General features: G+C 41.5%; 1 protein-coding gene across 9 annotated transcripts in view; it reads right to left on the bottom strand.

Moving 5' to 3' along the window:
- The window catches only part of PAPPA2 (pappalysin 2), a 527,743-nt gene that overhangs the window by 169,428 nt on the left and 335,872 nt on the right, over nucleotides 1–22,443 (bottom strand). For all 9 annotated transcript variants that reach the window (XM_045048405.1, XM_045048402.1, XM_045048410.1 and 6 more), the window contains one exon: nucleotides 2,122–2,267. In XM_045048405.1, coding sequence (XP_044904340.1) covers nucleotides 2,122–2,267 — 146 coding nt within the window. The remainder of the gene's footprint in view (nucleotides 1–2,121; nucleotides 2,268–22,443) is intronic.

The following is a 22,443-nucleotide window of genomic DNA, read 5'->3' as shown; positions in this document are numbered from 1 at the left end:
GAGGGCCTCAGCTCCAATTTTTTCTCCCCTCTACTATGAGACTCCTGAAACCATTGTTTGGTTTTTTAATCTCTTAGAAGTTATTTTCTATTTTTTTTCTTGGCCACTAGCCCTAAGAATGCATGGGTTAGTAGTTAGCAGATATTTTAAAAGAAAATTCTGAGCAGAACATCAGGCTCTTTTTTGGGATTTCCATTTCTTTGGGAGTCTCGGATGACTTAGAAGGCCTGACCTCCAATTTTTGTCTCCCCAGTAGTGAGATTTCATCAGGCTCTAGCTGCTCTCTGCTCTGCCTCTATTCCTTTCACTGAGAATTTGGCAATTTCCCTGAATGGAAAAAAACAACTGAGTTACATACAGATCTCACTTTAATGCATTTTCTTCTCACTGGGATTGGGCCTTCATCCTTGTTGTCTCGGCTGTTGTCTGATGTCTTCAAATAAGTTTTTTCTTATTTTATCCATTTTTATAGTTAAATGAATCTTGTCAATGGCTCAGCTCCAATAAAGTTAGAAAACATTCGGTGGTCTGCTCCCAGCCCAGTGCTTCTTATCAGGAGTCCAAGACTTGTCTCCATAATGGCCAGACAGATCACTTCTAAAGGTTTTTAAACACATAGATTCAGTTCCCAGTGATAGATCTGGGAATCATGAAAACTGAAGCCAGGTAAACCTTGCCATCAGGACCCTCTCACATATACACCAAAAACGTTAAACATTGGCAAATCAGGTGTGCACTAACTTGGGGATACTTTTTTGCAGTGTTGCGTGTTCCTCTGAACTCACTATTATTAAATGCATTATTGGAATATGACCTTCTAGCCTACCATGAAGGCTAGAATGACACATTTGCTTTCATCTAGAAAGCACTAACCCCACAAGTTTATGATTTCTCATGTACCCTGAGCTGCAAATATAAAATTTAGTGGTACAAGGATTGCAGAGCCCTAAAACTGTATCGGATACCATAGAGTCAATGGAACCCAGCATACTAATGCAGCATTCAGTTGGAACCACCCCATGTTTAATTTTTTATTGTCTCCTCCTTTGCTTGAGATATGTACCCCTTCTAGATGTTGACCTGATTCACTCCAGAGATCTTCACATTCTGGTTTCCCCCTGAGCAGCAAACAATATTTTTTCATCTATTGCTAACCTACTTCTCGTCTTCCACCTTCCCCAATCCACAATACTAGCTGTCCTTTGACAACTTGCTCATATTTTCTTTAATTATCAATTCAACCTGTTTTGGACTCTACTTCACAATGACCCGATCATACATGGATTTCACATCTACGGCATTATGTGATCTTCCTTCAATTTATTTCTCTCTGCCTCATAAATGATTACTAAGAAGACTAACTTCACATAACCTATTTCAAGTCATTTATAAAATGGTTTCTAGTCTCTACAGTCATTCTCTTTCCAACATGAAAGATTCCTCCCAGTTATGGTAATGCAGTTTTAAAATAAATTTCGGTAGAATCCCACTCAAGACTCTACATATAAATTTTATTGAGTAATTCCTTTTTAGCCACATTAACTGATTTAATGACTTATTGACTGATCAGTAAGATTTTCTTCATAACAATGATAACACATTGTAACAGGAATTTCTTAAGAATGCAGAGGTTCAAGTGTTAAGGTGTCACCCTTTTCCTAGGTAAGCAGGCAAGTCCCACCGGCCTGAATTTCCCAGGATACCCTCAGGCCCCCGATCCTGGATCCGTGGATCCCGAGGACCCATAGGCACAGCACGCCAGCCTTCCTGCACAGTGATGACTGCAAACCAGGTTTTACAGTCCAGCCAACTTTTTTGCTAATTTCCTCCTCGAGGCTCTCCAAGATGTAAAACGGATCTTATTACACATCAGCAACTTATTTACCTAGAGATCATATATTTGTCTAGAACATCCTGAGTATTTGCCACTGCTTGCTCTAATACCTCTTTCTTATCTGTATTAAACATTTTGACAGTTTCTCCCAAAAGCCATCCTCAGCCCAAGGCAGCGAATTCACAGAGTGAATGTATTTTTCTCTTTATTTCTTTTTTCCTCAAACTCCCTTCACATAGTCCCTTGGGGCCCCCTTAAGTTTTCTGCCATATCTGGTCTTCACTTACCCAGGTGACTGATGGCTTCCTTGTCCCAAGGCCAGGTGGCAGCGCCTGCAAGGTCTTCCCGCACGGAGCTGGCAAAGTAGACATTGAGGAAGTGAGTACTGTTGAGCTGCAGTGCCTCCTTCAGCTCCTTCACACTCATGTATGCCCTGGACAGCACACAAGAGGAGAGCACGTCACGCTGAGGATCAGTACATAGAAAACAGCAGAGCCAGACCGAATCAGATTCTGACACTCCCAGCCAGCATTGCCCTCTGGAGGGGCAGAGGGGCAGAGACCAGGCTGTCCTAAAGATCACACAAAAGGCACTAACACACATTTGGCAGATTTACTCCACGATAAATAACGTGGAGTTATTTTATTATTAGCACGGTATTTTTAGCACTATATTATTTATATGAATATTCGGTGTTTGATGTCATACTCCATTCCCAGTCTACATCTAGGTTATTTTTTCAAGATAAATCTAATGATAGTCCTAATTATTTGCCCAGAGGATTAACCCCCGGCCATGGTGAAGTTCCAACTCTCAGTTCCTGGTTCCTTCTGCCATACTGCATGAATGTTATTAGGATCAGAGGACCAACTGAATCTCTGTTTCAGTATATGGTGACTTCGGGCCTTATTTAAAAAAAAAAACAAACATAATGGTGACTAGGAAACATAAAGTAAAAAGAGAAAAAAGAAAAGATGAGTTATGGGTTGGAAAAGATACCATAAAGTAACTGCAAAGAATGTTAATTGTGTATGTATTTTTCTTTCTAGTCCCTTAATCTGTAGACACGACTCCAACTCCGACTACCTTATGCTACCTAACAAGTATCTTTTCTGGTGGCCTTCAAAGCACTAGGCAATATCACGTTTGCACTTATGCACAGAATTAAAGGTCTACTAAAAACACATGCCGTACGGCCCATAAAAAAGGGAAACAAGCATGCTGTCCCTTTATGAGCTCATACATAGCCAAAGACCTTCATCTTCCTCGCATCAGTGAAACTTTAAACTTACCATAAGCAAACAGACTCACTCAACAGTCTCACTGAAGAGCTATTTTAAGAACAAGCAACTAAAGCAGAGCTCAGTGGCCCTTTGGATCCACTGGATGCTTCCCGTAGCGATCATGGTCTGCCACTCAAAAAGGGGAATGTCCCTATCACAGCTTGAACTGGGCAGACAGCTCCCTCAACATTAGTTGGAAATTTCCTTCACAGATCATGCTTCATTGCTGCCATTCTGCTAGACCAGCTGAAATCCAGAAGCTCATGTTAGGACAGCGTGACCCTTCTTCTCTTGCTTATTCTGCCTCCCAACCACACTGTTGATGCAATCTATTTAATCCACATGTAGGATATACTGGCAGGGAGTACCCAAGAAATAGAGATCCCAAAGAAGATTGTTTCTGTGTTCTTTGGAACAGAACCAAAAAAAGGGGAATAAAAGTTAAGAAACAAAAAAGAGTTTGCTTTCGAACCACAGATACTTGGGAGAAAACAGATTTAAAAAATACTTTTTCATATTGACTTATAATATCTTGGAAAAATAGTTCTAAGCCCCAAGAAATCATCCAAGTTCCATGAGGTGATGTCACATGTGATCAGAGGGATATTCCTTCTGCTGCTTTCCTGGAGACACAATGTTTTTTGGACCGTCGCCTGCTTTTCCCTGGATATTAGTCACATTCTCTTTCCCTTTCTCCTTTATGAAAAATAATGACAATTTCCTGTATTGACAAATTGATGGTTTGGAGCTATGATGACATCAAACAATTCTTCAACATGGAGAAGCAGGGCCAGAAGAAAGGAGCAGAGAAAGCATGAATAGGGAGAGAGAAGGGAAGGGAAGGGAAGGGAAGGGAAGGGAAGGGAAGGGAAGGGAAGGGAAGGGAAGGGAAGGGAAGGGAAGGGAAGGGAAGGGAACGGAAGGAAATAAGGTTAGAAAGAATCAGAGACTGAGCCTACACACAGCTCAAGGTACCAAAAAAAGACAAGTCACACCCTTTCTCTGTTTCTATTTCAGAGTCCCCATTAAAATTGGGAGTTGGTAATTTGACAGGTTTTTTTTTTCTCTTTTCTCCTCCCTCGCTTTCCCCAAATCCCCCTGCTCCTGGCATGGTTTACTTGGGCTATCTTTGTGTTACTGGCTTCTCTGTCTGCCATTAACCAGCCTTGGCTGCCATCCTTCTGTCCTCCTTCAACCCAGCAGTGGCACTAATTTCCCTTGAGCACACTCCAAGAGGCCTCCTCCTCCACCAGCCTCATTAGCTGGTTCTACTCATCTTCCTTGTTCTTTTTGCCCAATCCTCTCTCAAGCCATAAATTACTCTTCCAGATGAGAGTGTTTATGTCATGCTGGTGGCAAACTGGGTGTGGTTGCTCTGACTCTTGCACTCCACAGAGATATGTGTAGATGGAAATCAGCACATATAAGGGGGGGAATACATTTTAAAAAGCTAGAGACGGTTGGAAATAGTCATTAAATGAACTGGTAGAAGATAATCTTATTTTGTTGGAAACAAAGATGTTTTTTCTAGATTATTGCTTAATCTATAAAGAGTAAAGCTGTAGCTATCAGTGTGTCTGCTTTGCATGTAGGATGCCTTGCCTATAATAACATGTACACCTTTTCAGAACTTAGAGCTAATAAAGATAAACAACTTACTGATGTGACCAGAGTCTGGCTTAGACCTAGGGTATGGAAAAATGGACATTACTCTTAAATTCAGAGCATAACATCTTGCTTTAGAAATGATGTGTTCAGAGAGAGACTTGATATGCAAAATAATTTATTCAAAGAAAGGTCAAAAAATATACATAAATGTCAGAAAAAGCATAAGCTTTTTGAACTGACCAGACCGTGTATGGAAAGGGAGATGAACTGAATTAATCTGCTTAATTTCTGCCAGGATCTCCGTTTGCTCATATTCCCCATACCCTGGACTGAGGTACTCACCATAAAATTCTCTCTGAGGTCTCAGACCAACCAAAGTGAAATTGCGTTTTGATGTTTATAAAAATTGTCTCAGAAACAAGTTCTGCTTGAGGCACACATCAAGTTGTTCCGCCCACCGCTCAAGTCTGTTATTTCTGACATGGCCCCTGGAAGAATGCATACCCGCCTCACCATTTTATGACAGCGACCTGCTGGTTTGGGATTAACCGTTGCCTGCTATCTAGACCTGTATTTCTTTGTCCCGCAGACTTAGTGCATTCATTTGGATCCGTGCCGTGGCTCCTCGACTGCTGACTCCCAGCCACACTCCAGTGTCTTGAGAGTACATGCAACCCCAACTTTTGCTTAGTTTCTAAGGAGAAGTGAAAGAATATAAAGCATGCCTATTTGTGCTCTAGCTTAATAGTTGAATAACTGATTCCTTTGTAGACTAACAGAAATAATTTCAAGAATGAAGGCAGAAAGAAGAAAAAGATCACGGGCTGTCTGAAGGACACTGAACCGGCCATCAAAAATTGGCACGCTGAAAAATAAGACATAAATGATGTACGTGTGCCCCGAGATCTCCCACAGCCAGAGCAAGCCCTCTCCAGAGGAAGGCCCTTCTACAGGTGAACAGCAGCCTCCATGACAACAAAACCGGGTGCTCCCAAGGCCCTTCAGCCAATCAGTGTCATGGCAACAACGGTGCCAAAGTTGGAGTATTTTCGGTTGGTTAGATCAAAACCTTGCTGTCATTATTGTACACGATGGTTCTCTACCCAGTGTGTGCAGAAGGGTCTGCCACCTCATCTCCCATGCACTTTGCCAACCATGCTTCTCCCTCTTGGTCAACATCACCTTTGGCCTGCTTCCCCAACCCTTTCATTGTGCCCGCACCACGGGGCTTATCAGTCTACAGAGTACCAACTAGTGTTCTCCCAGTGCCCAGTGCAACTCTAAAAACAGTTTTCTCCTTCTCTCAAATTCCCCCTGCCCTTAGGTGCATGGGACTCTACTACATCACCATACACTTTATACTCTTCTTCTCTTCCCACCTTCTGGTTAGTCCATACACATCAAGGGTTTCAGCATCTCGCCCAAAGCCTTCTCCTTCCCCACCTCCTATCGTAACCTGAGAAATTTCAACATCTATGTGAAACATCACTGAAAACAGTCTTCTTTTTGACTTCCTTACCTCCAGTTGCCCCCCCCCACCTCATTCTCACGGTCACCTTTATTGAGAGTGGTTTTTTATTCCTCGCCTCCTGTAGATCTTTAATTCTACTTGTCTCTACTTAGACTTGTTTATGGTCACCTCCTCTCCAGGAATGATTGGAGATCACGATTCTTCTTTTGTTCCTCCTCTCCCACCAACTTCAATCTCTTAATCCCCTGACTCTTAGTAAATGATCATGCCTCCTTCTTCAATGGTAAAATTGAAGCCATTCATCATGAATGCTAACACACACACACACACACACACACACACACACACACCCTTCCTTGCCTATTTTTATTCCCTTACCTCTGGTCCCACAGGATGAGGTTTCTGAGCAAATAATAGCTAACACCCTCTCTTTCTCCTTCTCCCTTTCCAATTCAAACTTCTTGAAAGAATAATTTCCCAATCTCCCATGGCTTTTTCCCATGCACCCCCTAATCCCATTGTAACCTGGCTTTCATTGGCACCACTTTATCAAAACTGCTTTTGTTAAAGTTGTCAGTGACCTCAGAACTGTCCCTTCCCACAAAATGAGAAAAGTTCAGTCACCTTCTTATGGGAATCCTTTGCTGTATTTTTATATTTACTTACTTCCTGCTTCTTAAAGTTCTCTACTTCCTTTGCTTTTTTTTGCAATGTTCTTTTCTGGCTGTATTCTTGCTTTTGAGACCACTCTCAAAAGGGCTCCTCTTTCCCCCTTCTAATCCTTAAAAGTTATTCCCCAGGGTCCAGTGGTTCTGTTCGGGTACATTCTTTTGTCATGCTCCTTGTTCACTAGTGGAAACTCTTCTACATCTGAACTTGGAAAGCATCATCAGTGCTTGGGTAACTCTCAGAGAGGAAGAGAGAGAGAGAGAGAGAGAGAGAGAGAGAGAGAGAGAGAGAGAGAGAAATGACTATAGATTTGATTCTTGCTTCTGTTTTAAAGCAGGACATCTCCACCTAGACCATATACAGACATCTTAAGGTCAAAATGTCAATGTGATGGATGGTTCTACCTGAGCACAAAAGAATTCAGATACAGTGAAGCTCAGTAAATCTGAAATAAATAGTGATCTGACCAATGAATCTATGGACATCTTTTCCATGGACAGATACGCAGGAAGGGTTGTTTTGCTAAACACAGAGGAAGTATATGTCTGTGGCCACAGAAAGACAAAAAGGCTAGGACAAGGGAAGGACCACATGGCATTTTGTCCCCTACCTAATTTTATAGACTGGATTTTGAGCTCCTCAGGAAAAAACAAACAGCAGTCGTTTCATAAAATCCGTGCAACCCGGGATACACAAGCAATGCTTTCAGGCCTAATAACAAAATGAAGCACCAGTTGAGGATAAGGGACACTCTCTCCATTTCTGGAAAGAATTAAGGGATGTCAGCACCATTCTAGCACTTGAGAGTTTTACAACCTTGGGTTGCATTGGAAGCCAGCTCTCTCAGGAGGCCAGCTTTTCCCTAGAGAAACAGTGAGGGCAAGAGCATCAGCTGGAAACGCTGAGTGTCAGCAGGCAAGGTACATACCATTGCCAGAGTTCAATGGCAAACAGCAGGAGAACCGCAGAAACTGGTGGCCATGAGTGTTTAAGGCACACCCTTCTGGAGACTCCCAGAAATACTACAGAAAGGGAACGTTGTCTGAGGGTAAGATTTTGGTTATATATTGAACTAATGTAATTTGATTGTTAATGGTAGCATGACCTCATTCATGCCCACAGGGCCAAGTGACTACATTTGTCTCTGACACTGAACTCAGTCTTTTTTTTCCACTCCTACTTCTCCAGTGTCTGTCTCTGAATTGGTACTACTCTTATTACCCTCTCTGTGACACAACTAGAAAACCTAGGATTCCTCTCTCACTCCTCCCTCCCCTCCACTTTACTCTCCTCAATATAATCAGTCACCTGCTAACGAGGCCCAAGGAAAAAGACACCATGATGATTATTGTGTCTCCTCTGAATGCCATAAAAGAGGCTAGATATATTAGGACATCATCAACTGGGAATATATTTTTTCTTCAGATTCAAATATGAAACACCTGACAATACTTATTACACCCAAAACATTAACTCACTATTGCTAATTCATATGGGAATGAGTAATACTACTAGAAGAAAAATGGAACTATTATTTAGACACATTGAAGAGTTGGGGCGCCTGGGTAGCTCAGTTGCTGATTTTGGCTCAGGTCATGATCTCACAGTTCATAAGTTCGGGACCCGCCTTGGGCTCTGTGCTGACAGCTCAGAGGCTGAAGCCTGCTTCAGATTCTTTGTCTCCCTCTCTCTCTTCTCTGCCCCTCCCCTGCTCGCATTCTCTCTCTCTCTCTCTCTCTCTCTCTCTCTCTCTCTCTCTCTCTCTCTCAAAAGTAAACATTAAAAAAATTTTTTTAAGAAACATTTAAGTGTTGTAAGACCTTGAGGCTGAAATAAAAGAAAGAACTAGAGATCAAAAGGGTTTGAAGTCCAGGGTCGCAGTATCTTCTGTGGCAGGCAGAATAATGTTCCCAAATGGCCACACTCTAATCCCTGGAGCCTAGGGATATGTTACCTTACATGGCAAAAAGGGCTTTGCAGAAGTGATTAAAAGTACTACCCTTAAGATGAGAAGATTATTCTGGGTTATCTGAGTTGCTGTGGTTCCAGTTCTTGGTGATAAGCTTGCCTACCTTATCAAGGGAGCCGTACCATGAAACTTATTTGGAAGATGAGCATGAAAATACCCAGAGAGCTTGTTAGGTCAGATAAGGGAAAGGAAGAGTGTGATGGAGGAGGTACTCAGTAGAATCAAGAGAAAATGATCAGACCAATGGTCAGAGGAGGTCAGTGTGTCACTATCCTGAGGAGCACGGACTCTCAAGCCAGAATGACTTGGTTTTGAGTCCCCAACTCTTTCACTCGTTGGCCACGTGGCCCTGGCAAGGCACCTACCATCACTACGCCTCAGTTTCCTCGTCCATAAAACGAGAATAATGAAGTATCTACGGTATATAATTATTGAGAGGAAAAATGAAATAACATTTATAAAACCACACATAATCATTCAACAAACCTTATCATCGGTAATAGCAGTGCCTACACCCTCAGACGACTACATAGCTAGCAACAAAGCTCAAACATCGTTAATAGAAGAAAGCAAGTATCATCCCCAAAACTTGATGGGGCGCCTGGGTGGCTCGGTCAGTTGAGCATCTCAGCTCAGATCTTGATCTCAGGGTAGTGAATTCAAGCCCACGCTGAGCTCTGGGTTGTGCGTGAATACCTACTTAAAAGAAAGATGTGATGGGGAACTAATTATGGGTTATGTCTCAGGAGGGATGTACCTTTCTTACAAGAAAAAAATTAAAATGAAATGGAAATGACACCACAGTGCAAAAAAAAAAAAAAAAAAAAGCAAGCACAACTTAAATCTAAAACCTGAAGTAAATCCACAATGAAAAGCTTTTAGTGAAAATGAAATCACAATGAATCTTTTCTAGGCACAAATTGTAGCTGGCCTTGTCGGGCAATGGATAGTTTTGATTCCTCCCCAAACAGGTGCCAAAACGGACACAAAATAAAAATATAGTAATGACCCAGAATTTCAGATGCCACTATCTCTGCCAAAAGGCTGACTTTGCTAATAACAATGGCAGCATGTCTGATAAATACTTCTCCCTACTTCCTGACGATCTCTCTCAAAAAGTTCAGGAAACAACAAAGGGATATGATAGTTTGGCTGTAATTCTTACTAGGAGTGAAGAACTATCTGGTTACATGAAGTGGATGTGTTCCTTCAATGAAAGAAACTACAGTTTACTTTTTGCCACAGGTGAGGCTGGTTAATAACAGCCTCGAAACTTTAGGGAAACAGATTTCCAAAAGTGAGGAATGATTCCTTGGCCCAGGATGCTCAAGGGGAACATGGCCCTTTGGAAGTAGAAACCACGAAAATGCACTTAATTCTAGATTGTCCTGATAAAGGCAAAAGGAGACACAAAGCATCAAATAGAACCAGGTTCTGTGAAGGGACTATCTGCTCACCTAAAATTTTAAAATAGCACATGTCGATTTTAGAAAGAGGAATAGCATAAAACTGTTAAAAAGAAAAAAAAAAGAGGAAGAGAGGTCAAAAGAAGATAAAGCTCAGGACCAGCAAAAAAATGGGAAAAAATGCAAAGAATGATAAATTTTTAAATTTCCATTTTTCAGAATAATAAGCAAAATAGAGAGTATAATGACACAGAAGGGGAGAAAAAGCTGAGCTCTTCAAAGTCTGCCTTGTTGCCAAGACAAATAACTGTGAAAGTGGAAATCTATTCAATGATTCATTAACCTGGCAACCATTTATTTGCCCTAATAATAACAATGCTCAAAATTAACTGAGTCCCAACTATATGACAGATGCTTCCTATATATTTTCTCATGTAAAGCTCCCACCATTCCTATGAGTTTAGTGTATTTATTTTGCTTTACATGTAAGAAACTCAAGTTTACAGAATTCACGTCACTTGCCCCAAACCACACAGCTTGTAAGTGTTGGAGGCAAGTTTTAAACCCAAGCTCCTCTGACTCCAAAGCACACATCCTTTCTTCTATTCTTAAATTGGTTTCCCCAGCATCTGTGAGTCACTGTGTTGGGCCTTGGCAATAAAAAAAATACGTAATACACAACTCTTATTTTCAAGAAACTCAGTCTAATGAGGAACACAACCATGTGAACAAATAATTGTCATACAGGGTGAAAGACACTATAAGGGCAGTGCCCCCAAAATTACACTTGTCATGAGGAGCACTGAGTAATGTACAGAATTATTGAATCGCTATATTGTACACCTGGAACTAACATAACACTGTATGTTAGTTATACTGGGATAAAAATTAAAAAAAAAAAACAACTACATGCAAGAACAGAAAACAGAGTGAAAAATCGGCTGGGAGAACCATACATTAACGAGGCATGGTCAACTTGGTGTCAGACATCGTGAATTGGTTTGCTCACATTACTCTACCCTCCTTCTAGTGTGTTCCTGCTCCGGAGGACAGAAGAGTTGAATGGCACATTTTCCCACATCTCTTGTACGTAAGGATCCGGATGTGATTTAGAGTCCGCCTAGCGGCTGTGCTCTTGTTGGAAGATGGCAGTGAGGTGAAGAGCTCACTTCCGCCTGCTTTTTCTTTCTCTGCCTGCATCTGTGGCTGGCTGACAGCGTTCTCGTGCCCAGCCATCAGCGTTAGGGTGTGGGGCAAACACCTGTTCCTGGTGTGGCTCTGGCAGGCACAGCATCCCTGCAATGGTGGCACAGAGATGGCTTCCTGACCTCCTGACAGCGGCCATACAGTGTGTTCTAGAAGCCAGCAGTTGCACGGGGACCTCAGAACTCCCCACCTTCCCAAGAACTGGCTCCATTTGCAGACCAGTTCTTCAGTGCTGCTCTGGGAGATACCCTGGATGCCCAACCTACATCCTACTACGCCAGCCCTTGCAAAAACTTTGTGAGCAACAAAATTCCTGTATTGAAGCCTTTTTCATTAAAATGGCAACCATGCTTTGTGTGGTTTGCATCTAAATACTGACTGATTCAGAGATGATATTCCAGCTGTGTTTTCAAATTTGATTTTAGTCCTCAAGTAGAAAAGTCAGGAAAGATATAGTCAAGCCAAATATATACATGACCAAAAAACAACAACAACAACAACAACAACAACTAGAAGTCCTAATTGATGGAAGAAATAGTGTAAGAATTGTTTTTGAATGAAATGGCCTCTGGAATCATAAGACTTATACCCTAAAATCTCCAAAAGACATGTTTGGATACTTACACAACAATGAGCCTTTGTGGGTAACAGAGAGGTGCAAGACAGCTGAAGACTGAAAAGTATTTCAAGTTCCATTAGAAGTAGAAGGGGAGATTTGGAAATTACAGATCAGCGAGCTCAGGGTCAACTGCCGGAAATATTTCCAGTGTGTTATTAAATAGGCAAATTGTTACTACTAAGGTAAGAAAAAAGCGATTATGGACACTACTATGGGCTCACTTAGAAAAAAAAAAATCATGCAAAGGTAATCACATTTCTTTTGTTGTTGCTTTGGGTATTTTGTTGGACTTGCCAGCATAGGTGATTCCTTGGAGAAATGTACCTTGATTTAACAGGATATGTGACACATCGTTCATGAGATCTTTATACAGAGGGTGGAGAAATGTGCACTATTACACATTCATAACAACTTGCATCAAAGTTAGGGACTGTCTGAAGGCAGTTCAATATCTTGACCTCGGTATCTGTATTTGTCCCTATTTCATTGGGTTATATAATCAACATCTTGCAAAACTTCATACAATGCAAGTTTGTAAGTTTACAAATGACATTAATTGAAGAGAGATCATATGTTGGGTGGCAGAATAAAGATTCAAAGAGGTCTCAAAAAGTAGTAGTTATAGGGGTAAACTCAAAGGTAAAATGCAAAAGCTTGGAATGCAAAAGCCAAATTTAAACACAAAAAGAGGGGGCGTCTCAGTGGCTCAGTCAGTTAAGCGTCTGACTCTTGATTTCGGCTCAGGTCATGGCTCATGGTTGAGAAGCTCGAGCCCCACATTGGACTCTGTGCTGACAGTGCAGAGCCTGCTTGGGATTCATTCTCTCTCTCTCTCTCTCTCTCTCTCTCTCTCTCTCTCTCTCTCTCCCTCTCTCTCTCTCTCTCTCTCCCTCTCTCTGTCTTTGCCCCTCCCCTGCTCATGTGTGTTCTCTCTCCCTCTCTCTCTCTCTCTCCCTCCCTCTCTCTCTCTTTGCCCCTCCCCTGCTCATGTGTTCTCTCTCTCTCTCTCTCTCTCTCTCTCTCTCTCTCTCTCTCAAAATAAATAAATAAACTTTAAACACAAAAAGAGAACACGATTGCTAAACTATAGCAAAACTCTGGGTTTGGCACCAATTAATAGGGAAAAAATGCCTATGGATTTCAGTTGCCAACAACATTCCATCACTCCCTGGGGGAAAATGTACAGACCCCCTAGGATTCCATGCTGGCCACAAAGACTGCACTGCCATAAACAGACCTGTGCTTGGTTAGTCTATCCTCCTCTAAGGACGTTGGAACCTTAGACATGTCCAGAAGAGGGAGATCTGACAACAATGCTGTGTGAAGAATGGCAGAAGAAATGGGGCATTATTTAATCTAGGAGGCAGGGGTGGGAGGGCAGCCTGAAAACTGGTTAAAGGTTTGCAGTTCAATGACATGTAAGGACCGTGCTCTGTATAGCAGTGGAAAGGATTAGAGCCAGTGGGTAAAATTACGAGGAGGTATATTTTGCCTCAATATATTAAAAAAAAATACATTTTAGTTGTTACGGAATGAATTCCCTATTACTAGAAATATCCAAGCTAAAGCTAAAGGATAACTCTGCAGAGATATTGAAGAGATAAGTCTTATATCAAACAGGATATAAAATCAAACTATCCCTTACAACTCTGAATTGTCACAATGTTGAAGATCTAACACATTCTCATTGTTTCAGTGATTTTTTTTCTTTTTTCTTTTTTTTTTTGAGACAGAGAGAGAGCGAGCAAGCAGGGGAGAGGCAGAGGGAGAGAAAGTATCTTAAACAGGCTCCATGCCCAGCACAGAGCCCCACGTGGGGCTCGATCTCACGACCATGAGATCATGACCTGAGCCGAAATCAAGAGTCCAATGCTTAACTGACTGAGCCACCCAGACGCTCCTCAATGATTACCTTAATACAACTGATTTCTACATCTATAGCTCCCTCTTTTCAATTCTCACACTTTTGAAATATTTCTACCAGGATAGCCCTTGTTGTGGGCTGAAATGTGTCCCCCCCAAAAGATGTTGAATCCTAATCTCCACTATCTGCGAATGTGACTTTATTGGGAAATATGGTCCTTGCAGATGACCAAATTAAGATGAAATCATTAGGGTGAGCCCTAATCCAATATGATTGTGTCCTTATAAAAGGCAGAAATCCCAGAACTTTCAACAACAGTCAAATTGTGGAAAGAGCCTAAATGTCCATCAACTGATGAATGGATAAAGAAGATGTGGTTTATATATACAGTGGGATACTACTTGGCAATGAGAAAGAATAAAATCATGCCATTTGCAGCAATGTGGATGGAACTGGAGGGTATTACACTAAGTGAAATAAGTCAGTCAGAAAAAGACAGATATCATATGTTTTCACTCATATGTGGGCCTTGAGAAACTTTACAGAAGACCATGGGGGAAGGGAAGGGGGGGATTACAAACAGAGAGGGAGGGAGGCAAACCATAAGAAGACTCTTGAATACAGAGAACAAACAGGGTTGATGGGGGGTGGGGGAGAGGGGAAAGCGGGTGATGGGCATCGAGGAGGGCACTTGTTGGGAAGAGCACTATCTGTTGTATGGAAGCCAATTTGACAATAAATTGTATTTTTTAAAAAGCAGAAATCTGGACATAGAGGGAAGACAGTGTGAAGAGACAGGGAAAATGAAGCTTTTTTTTTAATGAAGCTTATAAGCCAAGGAACACCTGAGACTACCAGAAGCTGGAAGATAGATCTGGAATAGATTCTCCCTCACAGCCCTTAGAAGGAATCCACCTGTTAACACTTTGATCTCAGACCTCCAGCCTCCACAACTACGCGAGAGGATACATTTCTGCTGTTCAAGCCACCCAGTGTAGGATACTTTGCAACGGCAGTTCAAGGAAACTCATACAGCCCTCAACAATGCAAATCTACAGGTCGTCTACCCAATTTTATTCTCCCACCTGCCCCAGACGACCCAGTCTAATTTAATTTTCTCTTCTATTCATGCTATAATAATTCTACTATTTGCTGCATTCCTTTGCCACTGTCACTATCTGGATGGAATAAATCCTTTTTACTGTATTCGCCATGGACTAAAATGTCTTCCTATTTTTCCTCTCTAATCTCCACTCCACTCCAGCCCACCCTGCACAACATCAAAGCTGGTGTCTCCCTGCTTACTCTTGGTTCCCTGTGGCCTACACAACAGTCCTTTAAAATCCTTTCAGTTGCCACGCAAAGCCCCATAATCTGACCCCAGTCTACCCTCCAGGCTTGCACCAGCACCACTCTGCCATTGACTGAGCTAAATTGATTTATCGTTGATGACACACCTGCTTCTGATTTTTCTTCTTTGCCTCCCTGTGTTGCTTATGCTGTTCTCCCCTTACATACACAATTATCAAAACTGTAACTAACATCCAAGTCCCCTTTTCTAGCTCACTTCTGTAAAGTCCAGTCTGATTACCCCGGCCAGAAATGAGCCATGAAATCCGAGCCTCTACCTTATTCAGTTTAGTCTACAATGCACAATAACAATACGTAAGCCTGCTTTGGCAGTATTTCCCAACAGTAGAAACCCTATCTTGATATACTTAACTTGTATGAGATTCAAATATGCATGAACAATAACAGTAGAATAACAACATTAAAAAGTATAATAACACGACAGTATAACAGCATATGTTATGCTAATAGAAGAGTGTAATAGCAAACAAGAGTATAATAAAATATAGATAATGTAAATTTCCATTAACATGGATCTGACAAGATAAATTAAAAGTACATAATGTATATAACATTCATACCACGAAGTCATTAAAAATAAACTAGATCTGGGGCACCTGGGTGGCTCAGTCTGTTGGGCATCCAACTTCGGTTCAGGTCATGATCTCATGGTTCGTGAGTTTGAGCCCCGTGTCGGGCTCTGTGCTGACAGCTCAGAGCCTGGAGGCTGCTTTGGATTCTTTGCCTCCCTCTCTCTCTCTGCCCCTCCCCCCACTCGCTCGCTCGCTCTCTCTCTCTCTCTCTCTGTCAAAAATAAACATAAAAATTTTTAATTAAAAAAATAAACTAGATCTTTATTTATTAAAACAGAAAAGTGACCCCAATATACTACTGATTGAAGAAGCAGGCAGTGCAATGGTAAGTGTAATATAATTCCATTTATTTAAAACCATATACATGTCAATCTAGATATCTGGAAGGAAATGAAACAAGTAATGAGCTATAAACTAATTTTCTCTTCTTTGTATTATTCTGTATACAGACATATATATATATATATATATATATATATATACACATATATATACACATATAACACAAATACACCCATATACACACACATACATATATGTATATATTCTGTATTGGTGTGTTATATATGTATATATACAAATGTATGTAAGTATATATAATAGAGCTTTAATTTTTAATAAGTAATGTTTTATTAAATACAATATTAAATAAGTGCACATTTCCTTAGCACATGTTGAGATGGGGTTGTAAAGTTTACATGAGATTTCCAAAAGTCATTGCCTGGGTGCAGTTTAGTCTAAGGATGGGGGAGGAACTAGTGGGATTCTGAACAATGTACTATTAATTCAACAATAAAACATTTTAAAACATTGACAATTTGGTATATTTATATAGTTATAGTTCTGTTAAGAAAAATTAGCATTTATAAAACAGATACTTCTTTAGTTCAATATTATAGAGCATTCGTTATTTTAGTATCTGGACAAAGTTCCCAGAAGTTGAGTACTATGTCTTTCTCAGTGTAAGAGCAACTTAGTATATCATCTTGCGTATTATCAATTGCTCATTTTTTTTAATGTTTATTCATTTTTGAGAGAGAGAGAGAGAGAGAGAGAGAGAGAGAGAGAAAGCACAAGTGGAGGAGAAGCAGAGAGAGAAGGAGACACAGAATCCGAAGCAGGCTCCAGGCCCTGAGCTGTCAACACAGAGCCTGACATGGGGCTCAAACCCACGAACCATAGGATCATGACCTGAGCCGAAGTCAGACGCCACCCAGGCGCCCCTCAGGTGCTCATTTAATAGAAGTTGAATATATCAGTGGTAGACATGGACTGTAACTGGAAGTTGAACCAGAGAACCCTCTATTCTTCCTCCCTCACAAATCTGCCAATATTGCCGCCTCCCATAGTGGTCTAGAGACTTCTGAAAGAGCCAAACATCAAAGAGTAACATATAGGACCTGCCGCCTCTGACAGAGAGCAAGAGACAAAAATATGCCCAAAGACAAAAATATGCTCTCTTTGACAACTCTTTGCTGGTGACTAAAGACAGAGCAGGTTCTTGGCAAATACAGTGCATAACAATAAACTCTCTGGGTCTGGGTAGGAATGGGCAGTGTAATTCCACAGGCATTACACTGGGTTTAAAAATAGGAAGCGTTTCCCAGGAGGAGCGGTCCTTGTGGGAAACCGGAGTGGACATAATATGTTTCAACTAATGGTAAAAATCCATGAAATCATCCAATATTTTAGTCATTCCTTTGTGTTTTTTGGTTTTTTTTTTTTTAATAATTTATTGTCAAGTTAGCTAACACACATTGTATACAGTGTAGTCTTGGCTTTGGGAGTAGATTCCCGTGATTCATCCCTTACATACAACACCCGGTGCTCGATCTCAACAAGTGCCCTCCTCAGTGCCCATCACCCATTTTCCCCACCCCTTCAACCCTCACCCCCACTGACCCTTAGTCGGCTCTCTGTATTTAATCTCCTATGGTTTGCCTCCCTTTCTGTTTGTGACTTCTTTTTCCTGCCCTTCCTTTGTGTTTCTCTTTTCTCTTTTCCTAAAGCTCCTTCTTCCGTAGCTTTAGAACATTGTAAAAGGTTTTCTTCAAATCCTATTTTTGGGCAAAGCATTCTTTACGTAATATGCCACACACACGCCAACACTACAGAAGTCGGTTCTTTCTGACGATACACATGCACCAGACCAAACTCTTAACTTTCTGTTCTACTGCATGGTGGGGAAGGTGAATAATCCTATAATAACAGGACTATGATGACTGCAAATCCTTTACACTTTGACTTCAGAAGGCAGAACAACACACTCGTTAGTTCAGACAGTCTGTACTGAATACCTGCTAAACCAGTGCTGAACAACTGGGGTACGAGGCTGAACAACCCAGATAGCACTCCCGAACTCATGGAGTTTGTGGTCTGGTAGCGGAGATAACAAGGAAATGGGCCATCGCACTGTGACTCAGCAGATGTTCTTAAAAGAAAAGTCAATGTGTCGTGACAGTCCACAGACAGGAGCAGCTGACCAAGATCTAAGGCACTAGGTAAGTCTTCTCAGAATTGACATTCATTATAGCAAGTCCTGGCAGACAAGAAGGCATTATCCTGGTCAGGGAGTGGCCTAAGAGGAAGAGGCAGCCATTGATACAAGGTGCCACGGCCTGGGGAAGAGAGAGTTCATGAGAGTTGGAAAGAAGTGGAAAGATTGATGCTGAACAGAGTAACAGCGGCCTTACTCTGAGTAAGATCCTGAGAGTTCTTGCAAATCATAGTTAAGAAGTTTAGAGTTCTTTAAAGCAGGGAAGTGTGGAGAATGGATTCAAAGAATGCAAAACTGGAGGCAGAGAAGCCTCTTGGAAGGCTGTGGATGGGTTTGAGAGATATTTAGGGGTAGAGCCCACAGAAATTGGTGACCAATTGGATGAGATAGGGTGACGAACAGGAAGAAACCAATATGATTTCTGGGTTTTCAAATTAAGGAACTGGGTAGTACAACTCACTGAAGAGCATTCGGAAGTAGGAGGTGGAACAAGTCTGGGTTGGAGTTTGAAGTCATCTGTGATAATCAACTGAGAGACGCTTATTAGACAGGTGTATATGGTGCTTTAGATCTGAGCAGTATATGATTCAGAAAGCATTAACACATAGATGATAATGAAATGTATGCAATGAATGAGGTGGTACATTATTGATTTCCTAATAGGTATGCTCAACAACACAACATGTGCTTAGGGAACCAGGAGAGAGAGAGAGAGAGAGGGAAGGAGGGAGAGACAGAGAGAGAAAGAGTTCATTTTCAAAACCATATCTGGAAATGTGCAATCTGAAAGTCCAGAGAGAGACAATATTAATTTTGCTTTGTTTAAAAATATAAATATTTACTTTTGAATATATATGACAGGATGGTGAAGGGATGATCTTTTCTGAGGTTCTCAAAAGCCTCAATTTGGCCCATGAAGAGGGGTACAGAGTGACCAAAGAAGACATAAAATCAAAACCTAAGGAACAGTAACTTTAAGGAATTAGGCAGAGGAACAGAAATTGGCAAGGAGGTCTGAAAAGAAGAGACGGAGTGGCAGGAAGAAATTCGGGAGAGCCACGATCTCCAAAGCCAAAGGAGGCGATCAATCCAAATGTTCCTGGGGACTGAAGTAAGAAAGAGAAGAACAGAAAAGTTTCCATCAGGAGTAGAAACGAAAAGAAGGTTGGTAACTTTGACAAAAGCAGTTTCAGAAAAATAGTAGAGGCGGAAACCAGGCTTCCACAGGTTGGGGAGGGAGTGGGTCTTGAGGAAAAACAGTTAACAGGCACAGATAAGAATCGTGGCAGTGAAGAAAGATGAGAAGATGTAGAGGAGGCCTGGAAGTTTCTGTGACAGGAAACTGAGCGTTATTAAAAGGAAGATGCCAGTAAGGAGAGAAAAAAAGGGAAAAGAGAGACAGAAATAGTTAGAATTAAATGCAGAACCCAACAGGAGAGATCTACCTCACACAGGAGTATGGGGGATACCAATGGCACCCCACCCAAGCAGGTACCGCCACCCTGTAGCTGCTGTGAGTGTTGGCTGCTAAGAGAATTCCCCTTAGTCAAGGCAGAACTGCCTCCTCCCGAGTGCAGCTCCCAGACAATGGCTAATTGACAGAAGAGTGCAAAAAGCCAGATCTCTGCCCCAAGGTGGGTCCAAATCCAGGGTGCAGTGCATGTTCCAGAGCTCACTGTGAGACTGGGATGAGGTCAGACTCTAGCTGAGACCACATGCTTGCTCAGCCCCTTGCCTGGCCCTATCCTGTTTCCCTCACCCCTTTCTGTTGAAAGAAACCCTCTGTAAATCACAAATACCGAAATTCCTGTCAGAGGCACCCCTCCTTGCGAACCTCCTCAAAGACAAGAGGAACCTATGCCCATGCAACAGAAGAGGAGGAGGGACAGGAGAAACAATGCAAATGGTTTTGAGGGTTGGTGGCATTACATTGAGGGACCACTTCTCTAGTTTATGCCGCCTTCCTAATAAAGGAGAAGGTGAAGTGATGGGTCCAGAAAGTTGAGAAGACTTAGAAGGGGCGAAATACTCATTGTGGAAGAACAGGGAACAGGAAACCATTTACTAGGCAGATATAGGGGGATTAGTTAGATGGGGTTTATAAACAAACACTCCCATGCTCACCTTCTTCCAAATCCAATTAGTTATAATTCCTACTTGGAAGTAACTAAGGAGAAGGAAAAAGAGGATCTTCTGTTGTTACTGATGATTTCCAAGTTGACGATTCTTTCCTAGATGTGGAATTTCTAAATATTACATAATAATAAATTCTGTTCATTATAAATTGGACTTAAAGATGTTCTGCTTTCATCCTCAACATTCTTTGTAAAACTATCCTCTGCAAGGTCGCCAATAACCTCCCAGTTGCTCTATCCAGTAGACATCTTTCTTTCCTTACTTCCTTGACCTCTCTGAGGCATGTGACATCACTGACCACTTTCTTCTTGAGACTTCCTCTTCACTTGCCTTTGGTAAGCCAACACTCACCTAGATTACCTCATACTCTATGGACCCTCCTTCTCATTCTCTCATGGATCCTTCTTTCTCTCCCTCTCTGCTAGGCACTCTTTTCCCTGGGCCCATCCCGTGCTTTCTCACTTCTCACTCTCCATATCCTCCTAGGGTGAACACATTCACTCCTGCAGTGATAACTCCAAAATGTATCTCTAGTTTAAATTTGTCTCCTCAGCTCCAGGTAAATACATAAAATTGTCTAATGAACCTCACCCCCTAAATGTCCCTCAGAGACCTCACACTCAACAAGTCTAAAACTCATCTCCCTTTTAATTTCCACTCTTGCATTTCCCAATCATGGACACAAGTCTCACCATTACTCTGTATCCAACACAGAACCCAAGAAGGGAGTTATCCTAAACTCTTCTCCAAATTCACATCCAATCAATCATCGTAAGCTCTAATCTCTCCCATCCACTGTCCACTCCATCATTGCTTTAAGCCAACATAGTTTTTCTTGTGGTTTTATGAGTAAAATCTTTACTGGCTGGCTAATCTCCAGTCTTCCCCCATCTTCTTCCATTTTCCATATGGAAATCTGAGAGCCATTCCCCTGCTCAAAACATCCCAGTGGTATCCAGTGTGCCTAAGACAAAATTCAAATGCCTTAATATATTTTCAAAGCCCTTCATGATCTGACCCCTTGCTACCTGTCTACCTTCATCTCTGGCCATTATTTCTCTTACATTGTTTTTCCAAATTCCAAAGTACTCATAGCTCTACACTTGTGCTATGTTCTCGGTTTCATGAAATTGCACAAATATTTCTTCTGCCTAGAATGCTCTTTTTCTGCATATTTTTTTTGCTAATAACTACCCATTATCAAAAATTAGTACAGATATTACTTTTTCTGGGAAGGTTTCCCTGGTATCCATCCCAACTAAGGTAGTACCTGGTTGGTTCCCAGCCTAGCTACTACCTTAGCATACTCTGTGTTCCTCCAGCATAGCACTGATGGCATTATGCTGGGGACTGGTGGAAAACTGAAACTTCATCAAAGACCCCTCTGATTCCAGAGCTTTCTCTAGCTATGGTACAGTATTGCTTCTAATGATAGCTGAAGTATTTCTCAATATTGAGTCCCTGAAAGGAATTAAAATAAATTTCAATGTGGGATATACACATTGTAATGCAGAAAACAGCCATTTCTGTATCATATTTGACTCCTTTTCATGAAACAATCAAGTGCAAAGGGCAGCTAACTAATAAAACAAGCATCTAAAAAATATCCCATCATTCATAGACTCCAGGGCAAGTTTTATTGGTTGTAACGGGGTACAGAATAGGAAGTTCCAAATGCACCAAAGCTTTCCGGGCCCCTCCGATGGTACTCAAAACTTCCCTAGAAGCTGCATCACTCTGCAACCAAGAATCATCATGCCTCAAGAGACAGAGGGATTCAAATTCGACCTTCTCACTTGATACATTCTCATAAGCCCACACACTCCAGAAGGATGTTCAGTATACATGCCCCTGATGAAGAGGCTTCTGATGAGAGAATTTTTCTTTGGGGTTTTTTTTTTTTTTTGCATTATCATGTGTAAACTTTGGTTCCAGATA

Source organism: Felis catus, chromosome F1, assembly GCF_018350175.1.
Source record: "Felis catus isolate Fca126 chromosome F1, F.catus_Fca126_mat1.0, whole genome shotgun sequence".
Classification (NCBI taxonomy): Eukaryota; Metazoa; Chordata; class Mammalia; order Carnivora; family Felidae; genus Felis; species Felis catus.
The sequence above is the reverse complement of the archived record's forward strand: the minus strand, read 5'-3'. Positions and strand labels throughout refer to the sequence as shown.